Genomic DNA, 17,159 nt, shown 5'->3' with positions numbered 1-17,159 from the left:
TGAGACGAAAAATCTAACATCCAAATGACGTTTTTTTTCCAATTAAATAGTATCATTTTTCTCAACTGGCACGTGTAATAAATTTTATTCTGTCAAATCCGATTCGAGTTATATATGCTTGAAAATGTAACTTTACAAAACATAAAACATTTTATGCAATAAACTCCTGCAATCTGTTCAAACTCTGCGCTACGGACTGTACAAACAAATTAAATCGACAAATGTGTACTCCATACATTTTGAACACACCTCGCTATAACCAAAAATCTGTCTCCAATATTTTCAACACTAGTTATATAACAGTAGAAAAGACACAAATCAAAATAAATTTTATATAGTTTTAGAAATCATCGTACAATTTAAATCTATATTTGTTTATTTAATTTATCACAATTTTTAGGTTCAATACTGTAAACTGTAAAGTATTTTCGTTTGCACATGTTGATAATTTACGTGTGCTCCCCATTCTGTATACTGGACTCCTACATCCAATGCCCATAGTCTAGCTTCCCAAAGTATGTATAATGTATTGAGCTGATCGGACAAAAAACCGTGATAATAGGTGTTCTAATATGATATTTAGAATATGAACTGTCCTATAACAAAATGAGAGTAATTGATTATTGGAGTTGAAAAATGTCATTATAATGATAACATTTTAATCAGAAACACACACACAGACTGGAAATATGTTAATGTCAGACTCGAACTAAAAACCATTAACCTACATGTAACAATAAATTACACCGACAATAAAGGGTAAAATAGAAATCTGAAAAATTCTCTTTTTACCATTATACAATTGTAACCACTAAAAACTTAGCATTTTAAACTGATCAAGTAGATATGTTGGAAGCCTTGTTATTTTAAATACAAATGCCAAGATATGTGAGCTATACAATATTGTTGTTTTGTGAATGAGCTTTTTATTTTTTTTTACTGAAACCTGTTTTCCAGGGATATGATAGTATTTTATATATTCTAGGACAATTCTTACATGAAAATAATTTTTTTTTAGTTTCAAGATGTTGAAAATTGAATAATCTATCGAATTTATTAAAATTTTCAGTCGTGCAATTTTTTGGTGAGGTAGGGGTACATGTATTGCAAGTGTTATCGCAAGGTTTGGTTTCTTTGAAACACTGAGAGAATGTGCTACATGACTTTACCTTCATATATATATATGTTTATTTATATTTGATGTCTCAGAAATGACTTAGATGTTCGAAGTATGGAGTCAGAAAATTCTTGACTTTTTTACCCAGAGGTTAACAAAGAACCCTTCATACTGATAAAAACTCCCTGAATATTCGTCGGCAACAAACTGATTCTTAAATGGGATATATAAAGGTACCTTAAAATCAAAAGGAAGATGATGCTTGGGAGGGGTTCACGGTTGACCATCGCAGCCAAAGGACTAGAATGTCAAATTCTTTCATGAGGACCTACCGTCCTTAAAATGAGCACGTTCACGCTCCACGCAGACGTTAGCTATGTCTCTCTCTTACCGCTGCCGATGGCTTTTCGAAATTCACGGACATTAGTCTATTTAAAAGTCGTTAACCTCGCATAAAAACTTTCATTTTTTAACGACATTGCAAGATTATTCCATTTTTTAGATTGCTGGCTGCAACATCTAGAATGAATTTCGAACGACAGACACTGTTCGGAGATTAGAGCACATTACCCTGAGACCACCGCGACGGTGAAATAGTGACAAGAAAAGGGTTACGCAATATAATGTATTTTATTTCATCAAACTAACAGCAGTTTGTCTTTACATTGTCCTTATCCACAAACACATGTATGAAGAGACTAAAAAAGAAGAAAAGAATACGAGTTAAAATAACAATTATACAGTGAAATTTGTCTGAACCAAACCTGAATAAACCGAAAACCTATCTTAACTAAAATACTTTTAGGATCCATTTCCTCAATTTCAAAGGACGTTTACCCTACCGGTGCACGTGGTCCATGCTTCCAGTTTTTAGTGGAGTCCGAGTTGCTCATTTGCTTTTGTTACTTTGTATGCATGATTTTAGTTACTTTATGTTCTTTGCAAGTTTAAAATGCGAATTTTCGAGCAATTTTAAGAATAGAATAAAAATAAATAACACATACGAAATCCTTTAATTTCACAAACAGATATACCGATGATGTATTGTCCGTTGAATACCCTTCTTTTGATAAATGGTTACCTTTAATATATCCACCAAATATTGAGATAAAGGAGACTACAGAAACAACATCTTTTTTGGACCTACATATCGAATTCGATAACAGTAGTCATCTCAGAACTAAGCTTTATGATAGAAGAGAGGACTTTAGTTTCAAGATTATAAATTTTCCTTAGATATGCAGCATTATACCTTCATCTCCTGCATATGTTTTTTTTTGTATATCTAACAATTGATTCGCTACGCAAGAGTAATTGATAACTATTCTAATTTCCTTAATCTCCATAAACATCTACGTAACAGACTCCTTAATCTGGGATATAAATGTATCTTACTAAAGTCCCTTTAAGGTATCAGTCTTAAGCTGAAAAATATTCTGTGTCCTCTAAATCAATGTTATGGTTGCTTTTTTATAAATCATTCTTTGTACTGATATGACCTGAAATTGACCGATTATGACATAATAGCATGCAAATGCTATTTATTTACCATCGCTATACTAACGCCGCAGTTATATCATACGTTGTGGAAGGAAAATTAAATATCTTTAAAATAATGATTGTTTCATTCCAGGCTTATAGTTTGCTACTACAAAGACTGCAATCTTTTAGTAATTGACAAATCTCAGTATTTGTCGTTGAAAAAATATAAAGCGCAACGTTTATGTCTCTAAAAATAAATCTCATAGCAATAAACTCACAAGGTCAACTTGGCATATAGCTTTGAAAAGTGATTTGCATTCGTCATATTCAACTGATGGTATATTTCCTACCACTTTCAGTGCCCAACATTCATATCCTGCTGAATCTAAAAAAAACAAATTGAAGTATTAATAAATTTATATTATGAAGTGGTGTTTTATTATATACAGTGAAACCTGTCTAAACCGAATCTATTTTGTTAGGAGTGTAAAATTTGTTTTATTTAGTTAAAACATATTTATTCAAGAATATTAGCACAAACAAATACGATAAGTACAATAAAAAAAAAAACAAAAAAAAAAAAAAACAAAAAAAAAAAAAAAAAAAAAAAACAAATGCGAAATATATATATATACACACAGCTTATACAAAGTTCTGGTGGCCAATTTACCGAGGTTCAAATATTTTAAGTACAGCTCTACCTTAGAACCATGCAGAATCTTATGATTAGCGCATTTCTTCATCCAAAATATTTTTTTGGTTGGAAATCTTTTAGTAGACCTCATTGAAACTGTATTCAAAAATAGACGTGGAAATGAAAGTTGCCCTTTAGGCATATTAACACTAAAAAATTGGTTACATTCTACTACAGAAAAGTACTGACAATTTCCCTGACAGAATGTATACACTTTAACCAGTCACAAAATATTTCTCGATATACAGCAGATCAGAGAAAAAGAACAAATGAAGAAATGTTTTTTGGATGTAACAAAGGTATTTGAACAATTTCATTGATTAGCATGAGATATGATGAAGTATCCCCTGCCTGGTGTTTAGAAAGAAGTATACTTAAACCAAGATAAAAGGATAAAAGGACTTTCAAATACAGGTTTCATTGTTTATGCATTTATAAAAATCGAGCATTTAATGGTACAAAATTTTATTTCGGTATTTTATCATAACTGTTTAACGGTGATCAATTTCTACGATTGCTTGATTTTTATAAAAATAGAAAAAAGAGTGAAAATTCAAAATAATTTACAAGAGTATGCTTATTGTTAATTGATTTGTGACTTCCTAAAATGAATAAAGGTAGTAGTCATGAATTAAGGGAGGTAATCCAAATAAAAAAGTTTTCAGTCACTAAAATGTTTGTGTTTCTTCTGATTTTCAAAGTGCTACTCATTATAAGGGAAACAATTCCAAGCGCGGATTTAACTTCTAGAACAAAGTGCCAGCCTCCAGCGTTGCTCTTTGTAAACTGGTATTTTGAAGAATCTATTAAGTTTCAAACTGTTTCCATTCCAATGCTCCCCTACTTACTGACCTGTTCCTTTACTCTTATGAGGCTGACTTTATAACTGTTCTAGTCCAAAAGAAGGAATATCATTAAGCTATATCATATAATCTCAGTTTCTGCTCAATAGATGACGTATTATCGGTAAACAATCATAGTATCTGGGATTTTATACATCGCATCTACCGCAAATAACTTGAGATATGGGATACTACAGACAGACATTGTGAAGTCAGCGTCATATGTATACACTAAGAACTAGAGAGTGATGGTAAAGAAACACTAATGACCAAACTATACGCGATGAATTTTCATTCCGGATTGTCAACTTTCCGTTCACCTAGGGCAACATCCCTTCAGCACCTGCGTATGGCGTTTTCATATCACAACTCATACGTTATACCAGAGCTTGTCGTTATTACGTATACTTTTTGTATCGCGACAGACTTTCTGAAAATTAGGCTTCTGGAACAGGGTTATGTTGTTACAAGATTGAACTCATTACTACAGAAGTTTTATGATTGTCATCATTAACTCGTTACCGTATATCCATCTGTACCATGAAAACTAATTTGTTCAACGTGTTATAGTTTTCCTTTCCTCTTTCGTCTATCCCGGACTTGACTTTTTATGACAACTCGGCGGTTATTTCTAGAAAAGGAGAGGACGCTTACTCTACCGGTGCACCTGGTCTATGCTCCGTGTTACTCATTTGCTTTTGTTACTTTGTATGTATGATTTTAGTTACTTTTTGTTCTTTGTTGTGTATGTCTGTTTGCCATGTCTGGTCTTTGTCCCTGGATTACATTCTTTTGATTACCTTGGTTCTCTTGATTACTCTTTAAAACACATGAAAACATGTACTTCCCAAAAACATAACAGAACTATCGTCTTTTTATATAAGAAGCGTTTTATGGAAGACGTAGAATTATCATACAATTTTTAGTAATTTACATTTGTAAATCCTAAACGTAGTATTGACAACCATATGTTTTGCATGTGTTTTCAATGCATTTGTAAAAAAAAAGGTTGCTATTTCCCTGATCAACTTTACTTGCACGAGTCCCGAAAACAGGTATGACAATTGGACCACCAGCTAATCCGATAACACTGGGTAACTGTCCAAAATCTGTGTATCCAGCATAATGACTCTGGCCACCTCCGTCTGTCAGAAGAAAAAGAAAGAAAAAAGGTCATGTTACTTCTCTTGATTTTTTATGATTATAACCAAGAATGCTCATTAAAAACTATCCATAATGTAAGAAAACGTTATAAGTTAAAGAAAGGACGAAGTCGTCATAATGGTAATCAACGCGAATTTAACATTTGACCTAAAAAGCAGTGAGAAAAATGTGTTTTCAATAGGGTATGTAAGACTCCGTGATTTCATGAGAATGGGTCCTCATCTCCCATTCAAATGCATACGGATTCGTCATTAACACAGCATTGAGTTCAATGTTAAAAGCAAAATATATTTTTGCGAAAAAATACTGATAAAAAATGACAAATATCTAGTTCTACTGAATAAAAATGTAAAGAAAAGCATAGAAATAGAAGATTTTTCATAGTGATACACCGTTTTCATTTCCTGGAGGTGAACAATAAAATGCAGACCGGCCTTCGGATTTCAATACGTTCTACATCTAAAATTCCGGAAGGAAAACTGAAACTAGAACGAGACTTACAAACCCTATAAGAAAACAATGTGTTTTTTTCGATAGACAAAATATCGGATATGTTGAAACGTAATACATGCACCAGAGTAAACACACGAATATAAAATATCTATAGAGATTACCAACATGTCTTGAGCAAGTGTAGGCACACGTTTAAGTAAGCTCTGAAAGGCCCAGGCAATAAAAGAAATAACAATAACGATGGCTGTTTTTCTTTTCTATTTTCCGAAATATGAAGAAGGCCGTCACCGGAAAAATATTTGACGTTGAAATTTAGCACATGCGCAGGAAATGAATTTCGACCTGCCCTTCGGATACATCTTTAAAATCAAACTGAATGGAACAGAACAACTCAAAATCACAATAATTTGTCCAACATCTCCTGATTGTGGAAAGGTGCATGTAATCTGCGGTGGCTTCTAACTATATTTATAAGGCTTTGACAATCAACGGTAACATTTCTTCAAAATTAACTTAAAGGTATAATAACGGTACAAAAACATTAATGACCAACATCTCCTGCATGTGCACAGGTGCATGCGTGTGAGGCAAAACAGAAAAACGACAAACGCAAATTCTCCTCATGGAATATCTCCACATCCAAAATATAGACAAAATGAGATATCAACTTAACGAACACCGATACTGAAAACTAGCTAAAAAAATATTAAATAATGAAAATATCAAAACTTTAAGCATTAGAAATAAATGGTCACTACAATATCAGTTGACTGGAATAAGAGTAATAACGTCTAGTGCTAAATAAACAAGGTTCGGTGTAGTGCATCATTGATAGATTACTTAATTTTTAGGTAAGAATGCAATTTGTGGTCGATTATCTCTAATTATGAAATCCAGATTAAAAAAATAGACAATAATTTAAAAATCGTATCATTTGAAAATAAGGAAATAAGGATGATACTTCCGATACTGTGTATTTCATACTGCAACCCGTTCTTTATGCATTAACCGTATATAAACAAGTGATATACGACCACTGACTTAATAAAGCTTTTTTGTTGTGACGTCGCAATGTGACATTGTATTGAAGTTGCCAGAATGTCGTCTGCTTCGAATAAAAAAAAAACGTTGCTTTCATTGCCTAAAATGTTATTTTAATTTCGTTTAAAATTTCGTTGTAATATAAAGAAAAATCCGTGTTTCAAAGTTTTTGTTAGGTCAGCGTACTGTTATTATCTGTAAGGACAGTCGATAAACCAATCGGAAATCTTTTTATAGAATGTGCTTTATACTATAGACAATATTTCCGTAAAACAACTGGGTGAGCATTCAATCTTTAAGTATCTCTCAAATTAAGAATCATTCAATATGTGATTTGTGGTCAGAAAGCCTTCATATTTTTATTTTTCATATTTTGTTTAAAGTGTCATAGTAAGCAGATATTAACATGTGGCTTTTCATATAACCCCTGTAGATTATCTCCTAAGAGCAGACAGATTGAAGTGAAAAGTTGTATATTTCTTACATATAGACCTATAAAGCAACTAGATAAAAAAAAATTAAAAAGGTGTAGCTTTTGGGGGGTATATCACATATTAAAGATTTTGCATACTTCCAAGCTGGAGTACTACTTAATTGAGAACCTGCAAGTGCTACCACATTTTTGTATTAACGTTTTGGCACGATGAAAATCAGTAGATACAAAAATACCAATCATGTTATAATGCAAATTTCAATGTTATACGATATCTCAAACTTTACAATTAAAAAACGAGCAAAACTGACCAATTGTGAGGCAGACGACATTCTGGCAAAACAATGTAACATTTGTGACGTATAGATCAGAACAGAAAAATATATTCAGTCAGTGACCGTTTATCACCGTAAATGTATTTAATTTCTAAAATAGAACGGTTGCAGTATAATTTGAAGTATCCATAAGCCCGTACACAGGAGTAACAAGCACTTTTTAACTCGTCGTTTTCATTCATTTGTGACTTTTAAAGCCGCCAATTTGTATGAATTATAAAGTTTTAACCCCCCCCCCACGTTTTGGAAAGTCCTGTGTACAGACCTGATCAACATTGTAACAGCATTATTGTCATAAGTCTGCTAAGAATGAATCATTGAGTACTAACTTGCTTGAAGATATGTTCTAATAGCTTCGCCTTCCGGAATTGTCGTTGGATTTACAAGCCTTCCTCCCATTCTCGAACACAAAACCTTAAGTTGATAATGCGAAAAAGTAAAGAACGATATTAAAGCTACATAGTGCTTATCGTGTCAGGTAAAACAAGCGTATTCAAACCCAATGAAATCCAAAGCTGTCATAGGTTGGATAAGGAAAGTCTTTGAAATACAAAATAAAATCAGCGCCAATGAGTTTTTGTCTCAAATTACACATAGGACATCTCGTATCAATTTACATTATTTAGAAAGTCGACAAAAGTATACTTTGTACACTAGTACTGTTTAGTTAAAGTGTACTTAGTGTCAGTCCCTGTAAGAATGATACAGTTGGTGAAATATGGTTTGAAAAAAAAAAACATTTTGATAGTGTAATGTAACTATTGGCACCATCAGAATCAAGAAAAACAGACAAGATTTTCCATACCATGCCGGACCACTGAGTTACAATTTCACTGAAATGCACTAAAAACGAACATTTAAAGGGAGATAACTCTGTCAAAAACCTCATTTTAAGCTTCTATTGTATAATGTCTGAGCGAATCCAGTGATGCAGAGAATAAATAATTTTTTTTTTCAAATTAAGAAAGCATCTTTGAGTGAAATCAGATTGTCAGAATGGTGGGGTTTTTACATGCATGTTTCTGATTTTCTAATTTTGTCTGATTCTTACAAACGCTTACACATAAGGATGTTCGCTGATCTATGTAAGAATAACAATGACTACAAAGCGTCGTAAAATTGTTTAAAATCATTCATGCTAGAACAATATAAGAAGAAAAAAAATTGATGGGTCAGTGTGTTCGGTTTTTCTTTGAGAGACAAGCGTTTGAAATGCTGACGGGAAAATGATTTCTCTTGATTTTAAAAAGGTTTCGTCTTATTAGGTTTTATCCATAAAAAACATCTAAAATTAAATAACAAGGATTTCATAAAAAATTCCCAAATTTTTTTTCAAAGGTGTGTTTAATGTAATTATGAAAAGTGTGGTTAATGCTATGAAATAAATAGAACAAGAAGAGTCCGAAAATCCGTCCAAAATGGCTGTTGAATATGGCCAGCGAACATCGTTAATTGGAAGGATAAGGCACCGGCAATTTTATCAGCCAGGGGGAGGGAGTGGGATCTTTTTGAAAGAAAATAAATGTTCCAATTATTGGGAAAACCTCTTTGACTCATCCATTGAAAAAATAAAAAAATTTGATTGTATATATTTTCCTAAATAAGGCAGATTATCAAACATATATATTGATTTCGGTTACTGCTAAAGTATAACTGAAAATTCTTATACGACATCAAATCCAATCGCCCTCTCAGGAGAAAAGAGTCGGTGTCTAAAGTAAAATCATAATATTCTGTGGGAAATGAAAAATAAAAGCAAGACAAAATAATTACTTACCTGGCTATTGATGAAGTTCTGTGTTGATTCCGAGAAAAAATAACATTTGTCCGGAACCACTTGTCCCTGATTGGTCAGTTTGATGTAACCACTAGGGCAAGCAGGGGTTGGAACACATGGAGCTGTTCGAAGAAGAAAAGAACATGAAATATCCCCATTTGTGTGATATTACAATGATTCCTGTCTTAACCGAACCCCTGTTGGATTGAATAATTTGCAAGAGTTATCGTTCTTAATTTGGGTTTTTTAACGTAGTTAAATATCTGTTTAAAACAGGTTCTCGGATTATTCACAGTTCTGTTCTGTTGGGAAATTTTAATTCATTTCTACACAGCCAATAAAGCAAAAAATATAATTAGATAGATAAGTGTAAATTCGTATCCAACGACTTACTAAAAGATAAAACAGCGCCTTCACACTTGCGGAATCGTCTACTTACGTGTTGACAAATTTCGATTTTCGTTAGAATATATTTAAGTCATTCATTGTTATGGTCTTACACTCTACATATATAGGATGTCCCTGACTCTCCGTGTATATAAATTGTGCATGAAATTGTCACCTTGCAAAGTTATCATTCTTGATTTGGTTTGATTTAGTTTTGTGGGAAATGACAGGTTATAGGGTTTGTAAGTCTCATTCTAGTTTCGGTCTTCCTTCGCCCCGTGCAGGTCCGGGTGTCAAAAGAATAGGCCTGCAGCAGCGCTAAGCTTGTCGTAAAAGGCGACTTAGCCGGGGGTTATGACGCTCTGCCCACAGAGCAACTGGGTTGTGTGCTCCAGGTGGTGGAATGGGGTACCCCTGGTATGTTACATGCTGGGGTTGTCAGGCTATAATACGGAAAACCTAACCGCAAACCATAGTGGTGCACCGTGTTGGGAAAGATGCCACGTTCCTCGCACGTTAAAGAACCCTACTGTGGTATTCTCCCGGAGTAGGAACCATAGGGCTCCGCCACAGGAGGCTAAATTGCCCGACCCTACCCACCTCTCCCTATTTCCAGTGGCAATCAAAATTTGTCGACCCCATTGTCCTAGTGTCCCATCCCTTTTTCATTTCATCATCATTTCATGTTCATTTTATCATCAATTTCATGTTAATTGTCTGAATATAGCTGAAATATTGCTGCTCGGACGTTAAACCCCAACAAACAAACAGGAAGTATTGCTTTAATGACAGAATATGTTTAGTTTGCACTCGATCTGTCTACACCGGACTAAATTTATAGTAAAAAAAATGTTCCGTTTAGACAAATTTTTCCGTATTTATTACTCCTTTTTCTATATTTTGTTACTGTGTTTTCGTATGATAAAATTAAATGAAAAAAAAAAAACTTTACATAGTTACAAGTAGTATTTATTCAGAAACTATAGCTTGCAATAATTATGGCTATTAAGTTTTTGAATAGAAACATTCGGTTGAAGGGCAAATTTCGCTTCTGTGATGATTAAAAATCGTAATGTGACTATTAATTATTGATAATTTTTGTTTTGTCGCATTATCACATAAAAAAAACAACTTCGGAATACATTTTGAATTTACGCTATTTGATTTGAATAATATTGTCGAAATTGAAGAGAATTCAAAAGAATGATAGATGATTTCGTTATCTTCCACTTGGTCATTTAGTGTTTATTAATAGGGCTTCTACGTGTACAGAAATACTACTATGAAATTGCTATAATTTGTTGATAGCATTTTGGGGAGATTCTGGCAATTTTTCTAATTTCTTTAAGGTTATCAATTAAAATTTGATATTAAGTTTAAAGGGAATTATAATTCGCGTTATGACTTAATCACGAAACCCACGGTAATTGTTATCCCGCGAAAAACAGTTCTTCCACAGAACTGATTGTACATAATTATATGAGAAATACGGATTTATTCCCGGTTCTGTATTAACAAATAGCGCAAGTATGCCTGTCAGATCGCGATGGGTCCCTTTGCTAATCTAACTGTTTCATAGCGAGTATAAATGAATGTGTTTGTTATCATTTGATTAAACTGGAATAGCGCACCTTGCATGGTGTTGATGTTATGGACTGTTTTGTACAAACTAGAAATTTAAGGAAAGTGCACGTTCGTCCTGTACAAACTGGACATGTTAACATGTTGACATTTAATCATCCTTGAATACTGAACGTTGGTCCGGTACAGATTGGACATATTGGTATATAACCTACCTGGAGTAATGCACATGGGATCCGGTACATATTGAACATGTTGATGTCATGGATTTTGTACAAACTAGAAAGTTAAACTACCTGTCGAAATGCACGTTGGTCCTGCACAAACTGGACATGTAGACATGCTGATATTTAACTTACCTGGAATACTGCACGTTGGTCCAGTACAGATTTGACATACTGATATTTAACCTACCTGGAGTAGTGCACGGTGTTGGTGTAGTACACACTGGACATAGTGTCATAGAAGTCGATAGACCCATTAAGGACAAGCTTAAGGGTATTAAAGCTGGAAAATAATCATGCTTTTACTTTATCTGGAAACCAATTGATACAACTTTCAGTTATTTTGAAAAAAGTATTTTAGCATACAAAAATCAGAAATCAAAATTGTGTTGTTTTCTTTCAAGTAGCCGTTTTCCTTTAAGTAGCAGTCTTAATAAAAATGAGATAGAAGGTGATTCATGCATGTCAAAAACCCTCGGAATTCAGTTTTATTTCTTGTAAAGAATCCGCTATAAGTCACATAATCTTAGTTTTACATTTGGGATTGCGCCTTTGAGTTAAAATTTATGTAGATTGTACATTAATTGAGTAATTTGCAACAGTTATCGTTCTTAATTTGTGTTTGATTTGATTGATTTCATTACTAGTGGGAGCTTAAAGTGTAGTGTTCGCAAATGAAAAGACCCAAGTACAGAAAGAACTATTGTCACATAAAATGTAGACCAAAAAGCATCTGATCCGTGGGTTTTTCTATACCATGAATCACCTTACCATAGGCAGTGGCTGTATTTTATATGGACCTGTACTTAAATGAAAACTGCATGATGCCTTTTGTGTGTGTGTGTGTGTGTGACACAGTGTTATATGACTAATTGGAATAAACAATTTATTTTGTATCTGGAATTCCATAGGTATTTAAACCGTGCGCTTCTGCTGAGAGATGAGTCTCAGAACACGCTATGACTTTTTTTAAATTATTTATTAATATGTATTTAATATTTAGTATTGTCACATACGTAAAAGGAATAGTAGGCTTCCTATTGCTGTTGTTGCTGCCCCACCTTCTCCTCCTCCTGTTGCTATGGCTGTCCCAACTACTGTGTCAGGACGCGGGATAATCAGGACAGGTTCGGCCATCCTGTAAGTAAAGTTGAAGTAAAGGGATTGTAAGTGTCGTTACATTGCCCTGTAAAATCACGAGAATTTTTCTTAAATTTCCATTCACAAGCATCGGAACTGGTTGTTTATAATTTTAAGGATCATTTGTTTTCAATAGACCTCTATAATTGCAAATATGACGCCTAATTCAATTTAAAAATCTATTTGATAATCCGAATGAAGATAACATAAGATACCGAAATTTGGTAACCATGGCAGCATTGTGTTGTACCCGGAAGAAGATAACTGAATACAAATCGATTTTAGATTTTAAATGCTTTTAAACAGTGGAAATACCGGACCAAAAGTAAAATGAGAACAAGACTTACATCTTCTATTTCAAATACATGTAAAAAATATCAAGTGTATAAGATTTACATCCCATCTCATTTTTTAAACTTATTAATTGCCATATAATAGACCTAATTAGATGACCTCAACAAATGATCTCGATATGCTGTACACGTGTTTGAAGGAGTAACCTCTCATCAGCAGCATCGTAATCTAATACACAGGAAGATCTAATTAAATCCTTTAAACTTTTTTACAAGAAGTTCTCGAATCCAAAAGCGTCAAATTAGAAAGCCAAACCTATCACCATGAGGTTACACTATGTACAGACAATGTATGAAGCCTTGGTGTGTTATGAATTTTAAATTTGTATTTATTCCAACTTACGTAAGTAATATACGAAATGATTCGGGTTCAGACAAGTTTGACTACTAGGTTTTCAATGAATTTGTTTTCATTGTTCACTGTTACTGCTCCATCTTTCCTCTACACCGGACTTGACTTTTTATGAACAACCAGTCGGGTGTTTCTAGAAAACAGAAGACGCTTACCCTACCGGTGCACCTGGTCCATGCTTCTAGTTTTTAGTGGAGTCCGAGTTGCTCATTTGATTTTGTTACTCTGTATGTATTATTTTAGTTACTTTATGTTCTTTGTTGTGTGTGTCCATGTTTGGTCTTTGTCCCTGGATTTCTGCTAGAACATTGGTTCCCTTGGTTACTCTCTCACGTTTACGATTTTTTTATTACATTTACGATTTTTGATTGATTCAGTATAACATGTATTTTTGGGGGCAAGAAATGAAAAATTGCTTCAAGATATCTTCCTTTTCGTTTAATATCAAAATAGTTTATTTCAAAATCACTTGGTGTTCAAAAGCCCACGTGAACACATGTAAGGTTCCGTTCCCCTTTACAATAACGCTTTCTTCCATGAGAAGGAGAAAGAGGATATCCATTCACAGTTACATATTTAATATATGAATGAAGAATGTCATACGTAATGTGAAACCTATAATGAATAAATTTTAAGCACAATGAATACATGTATCATTACATGATTTTAAACGCTCATTGACCTATATATGAATCATAAATGTTAATAATATAATTACATTATAAAGAACATGGTTAAATATGTAAGTACTCAATTCTTGTAAAAGGTGTACGATACTACATTTATATTTTTTCTTAAGAAACCCAATAGTATAGTTTAAAATGTCCTCAATTTTGTTAATTTTGGATTTTTTAAGCAAATAAGAAGTTCATTTTTTTTTAAATTGAACTTTAAATTCCTATGTATCAATAAATTCGTCTCCATTTCATCGATAACAATGCAAAAATAGAACAAGTGCTTTATGGTTTCAATGTTATTCTCATTGCGACAAAAATGACATTTGTCATTAATCTTTCTGAAATCTTTCCCAGCTTTCAAAAATTTCGTCCTGATTAAGTTCTGCGTTGAGGGTTCTGACATTTCGTATTAAGTTTTTTATTCATTTTTGAAGATAGTTACAGATTATATTATTTTTCTATTTAAATCCTAAATTTGTGGCCCATCTGTATTATAGTAGAAAAAAAAAATTTCTCGAGTTTTCTAATGATTTTTTTAGAATTTCGGTAACTTCGGAGAGTATTGATTTTTTAAAAATATTTTAAATTATTCAGAGATGCAATTACGTCTACAAATTTCTTATAAATCAAATCACAAACTGTGAAGTTCTTGTGGTCTGAATCCCTAACACATTCTATTCTTTGCAACCCGGATTTAGAAAATGTATGAAGAAAAAGAGATTTCTTTTTAAAAAAGAGATTAAAGTTAATAATAATTCTCTATATCGGGGAAAGTTTCTAAATTTTCTATTTTACAAACAAACTGACAAAAGGTTTTAATACTTTTTTTTATAATACATATGTATTTGTTTTAGTTCGAAACCCAATTTGATCGAACAGTTGCTTAGGAAGTAGTCTTCATTGAAGTAATTTTCAACATTGTACAACCAATGTCGGCAGCGGAGCTAGGGCTATATTATAAATATTCTTGATAAAATACCTATCAATGTAAGAATATATGTTGACAATTCCCATACTGTCCCTTTCCACCCCAGGCAGCATTTTGGACCAATTGATTTATTTCACCGTCCTAAATAAATTCCAACACTAAATTATTCAATTATAATACATATTTATCTGGTATTCATCGTGTTTAAAACATATGAAGTTTTAATTCTTTCTATCTTCGATGACCACAACTTAGCATCATCAATGTTATAGCTAAGCTGAATTCCAAGCGTTTTAAGTAGCATTCCAGCTAAGAATCATGCAAAAAGTGATACATGGGTGAAAAGCCTACATATTTTTTATTTTTGATATTTTGTTTAAAATGCTTCAGTAAACAGAAATTAACATTTGGTTTTTCGTATAAACCGTGTTCATAGGAGATAAAAATTGTGTAGAATGCACTGGAGAATTCAAAATTAAGGAAGATAACTCTGTAAATGACACTCAAATACAATAGAATTTTTAATGTTGATTATCTCTTAAGAGCAGGTAGATTTGAATGAATAATTACACATTTCATAATATAGACCCATAAAGCAATTTAATTACAAAAATAATAATACGTAGCCTTTTTTGGGGGTGTATCACATTTTTCAGATTTTGTAAGATTCTTACAAAGACAGCTACTTAACATTGTAAGTCGTCCAAGTAATCGTATTATAATAACTTAAATGGCCTCTGAGATAGCCTTTGTTTTTGTTTTATTATAATTTAGGCTTTATCCTGAAGTCTCAAAGGATCTTTTAAATGATGCTTCATCCTTATTAAACAATTGAGTATCATCTGCAAAGACCTTTTTCCCAACCCTTCGAAACCTGAAAGTTTAATACCTTGAATCTGATTATTTTCCCTGATGGCACATACCATAGGCAAAACTTATTACTGCTGGTAGATCTAGTGATTGGGAAATAGTTTGAGAGTGAACGTCAGTTTTAATTGCCAGTTTTAAACAACATTAGAATCCATGATAGAAATTTTACTCCAAAGAAGATTTTCTTGTCTTAAAAATGGTGAAACTATTCCCATTCCATATCAAAATCTTTTCGTTGGTCAAAAGATATTACAATCCTTTCCTGGTTTGCCTCATCAACGAAATCTATCATGTCTTGAATTTTTCTTTTCGCGTCTGACAAATAGCCCCTTTTTAATATACCTATTTGGTAATTTGAATTAAATTGAGAATAGCAGATTTCAGTCCCTGCATGTACTTTTGCAATAACATTATACATTAACTTATGTTTTATAACATTCCAGTATAGAGCGTAGAATTATAAGATTTTCCGTCTTCCCTGGGTGACTTGTTGGGTTTGAATAATTTTAGAACTTTTCCAATCTCATTAAACAAGTTTATCGAAACAAATTTTATCCTTTTCACTAAGTCTTCCCAATATGACGCGTAAGCATGCGAGCGTCGTGGTTTTCAATCGTAGAATTTTCTCCGTAGAACAGAATCAATGTAATATTTATAGGTAAAATCTGAACACATGACTCTATACCATAACTTTTCTTGCCCTCGTTTCTTTTCTTTTTTTTATCAAAGAAGAATCGAGTACGCCTTTCACCCTTTAACACATTTTACCCTTGAACGGATTTCATACTGCTTGGTGTAATAATTCTTTATGGACGTTCTTTTCATTTTCGTTATCTGAGACATTACATTTAGAATAAATAAATTCTAATTTGTTTTATATTATTTTTATCTCCAATGTATTTTATGTTTAAACGATTCTGTCCTTTACTTATATCAATTGTGAGGGATTTTAGCTTAATTCTATTTTTCTTTTCTTTTTTTAAACTCCCACCGTAACTCAAAAGTGCATTTTATGATATTGATACCTCATGCAGATTCCATTCTTATTTTCATAGATACATTATCATTATTGCTAAACGGAAAATAATTGATGCGTTAATGCAATATTTTACATTTTAAAATAGAGGAAGGAACAAAACAGACAACAAATTTGTATTTTGAGTTATTATGTTGAAATGTTAATCTCTTTGTATCGGGGTTATGTTCCCGCAAAACATCATATAGATCCTAAATTAAGTTCGGTAGTACCTGTATCGTTTGTTCTTTGCGGTGCCGAGCGATCTAGAACCGTGTCATCGACGCAGTTGAC

At 32.8% G+C, this 17,159-nt stretch overlaps 1 protein-coding gene across 1 annotated transcript in view; it reads right to left on the bottom strand.

The window, feature by feature from the left end:
- Nucleotides 1-1,728: 1,728 nt before the first annotated feature.
- LOC148596808 (uncharacterized) overlaps nucleotides 1,729-17,159 on the bottom strand; it is a 26,708-nt gene continuing 11,277 nt past the window's right edge. Inside the window, exons 2-8 of the mRNA XM_088563332.1 lie at nucleotides 12,547-12,668; nucleotides 11,721-11,813; nucleotides 9,339-9,460; nucleotides 7,891-7,975; nucleotides 5,170-5,280; nucleotides 2,878-2,984; nucleotides 1,729-1,815 (exon numbers count right to left, since the gene is read on the bottom strand). Coding sequence (XP_088419458.1) covers nucleotides 1,789-1,815; nucleotides 2,878-2,984; nucleotides 5,170-5,280; nucleotides 7,891-7,975; nucleotides 9,339-9,460; nucleotides 11,721-11,813; nucleotides 12,547-12,668 — 667 coding nt within the window. The 3' untranslated portion in view covers nucleotides 1,729-1,788. The remainder of the gene's footprint in view (nucleotides 1,816-2,877; nucleotides 2,985-5,169; nucleotides 5,281-7,890; nucleotides 7,976-9,338; nucleotides 9,461-11,720; nucleotides 11,814-12,546; nucleotides 12,669-17,159) is intronic.

This window comes from Perna viridis, chromosome 15 (assembly GCF_037379345.1).
Source record: "Perna viridis isolate PV_CMFRI_1.1 ecotype Kerala chromosome 15, ASM3737934v1, whole genome shotgun sequence".
NCBI classification, from domain to species: Eukaryota; Metazoa; Mollusca; class Bivalvia; order Mytilida; family Mytilidae; genus Perna; species Perna viridis.
Note: the sequence above shows the minus strand (reverse complement) of the source record. Positions and strands in the feature narration are given on the sequence as shown.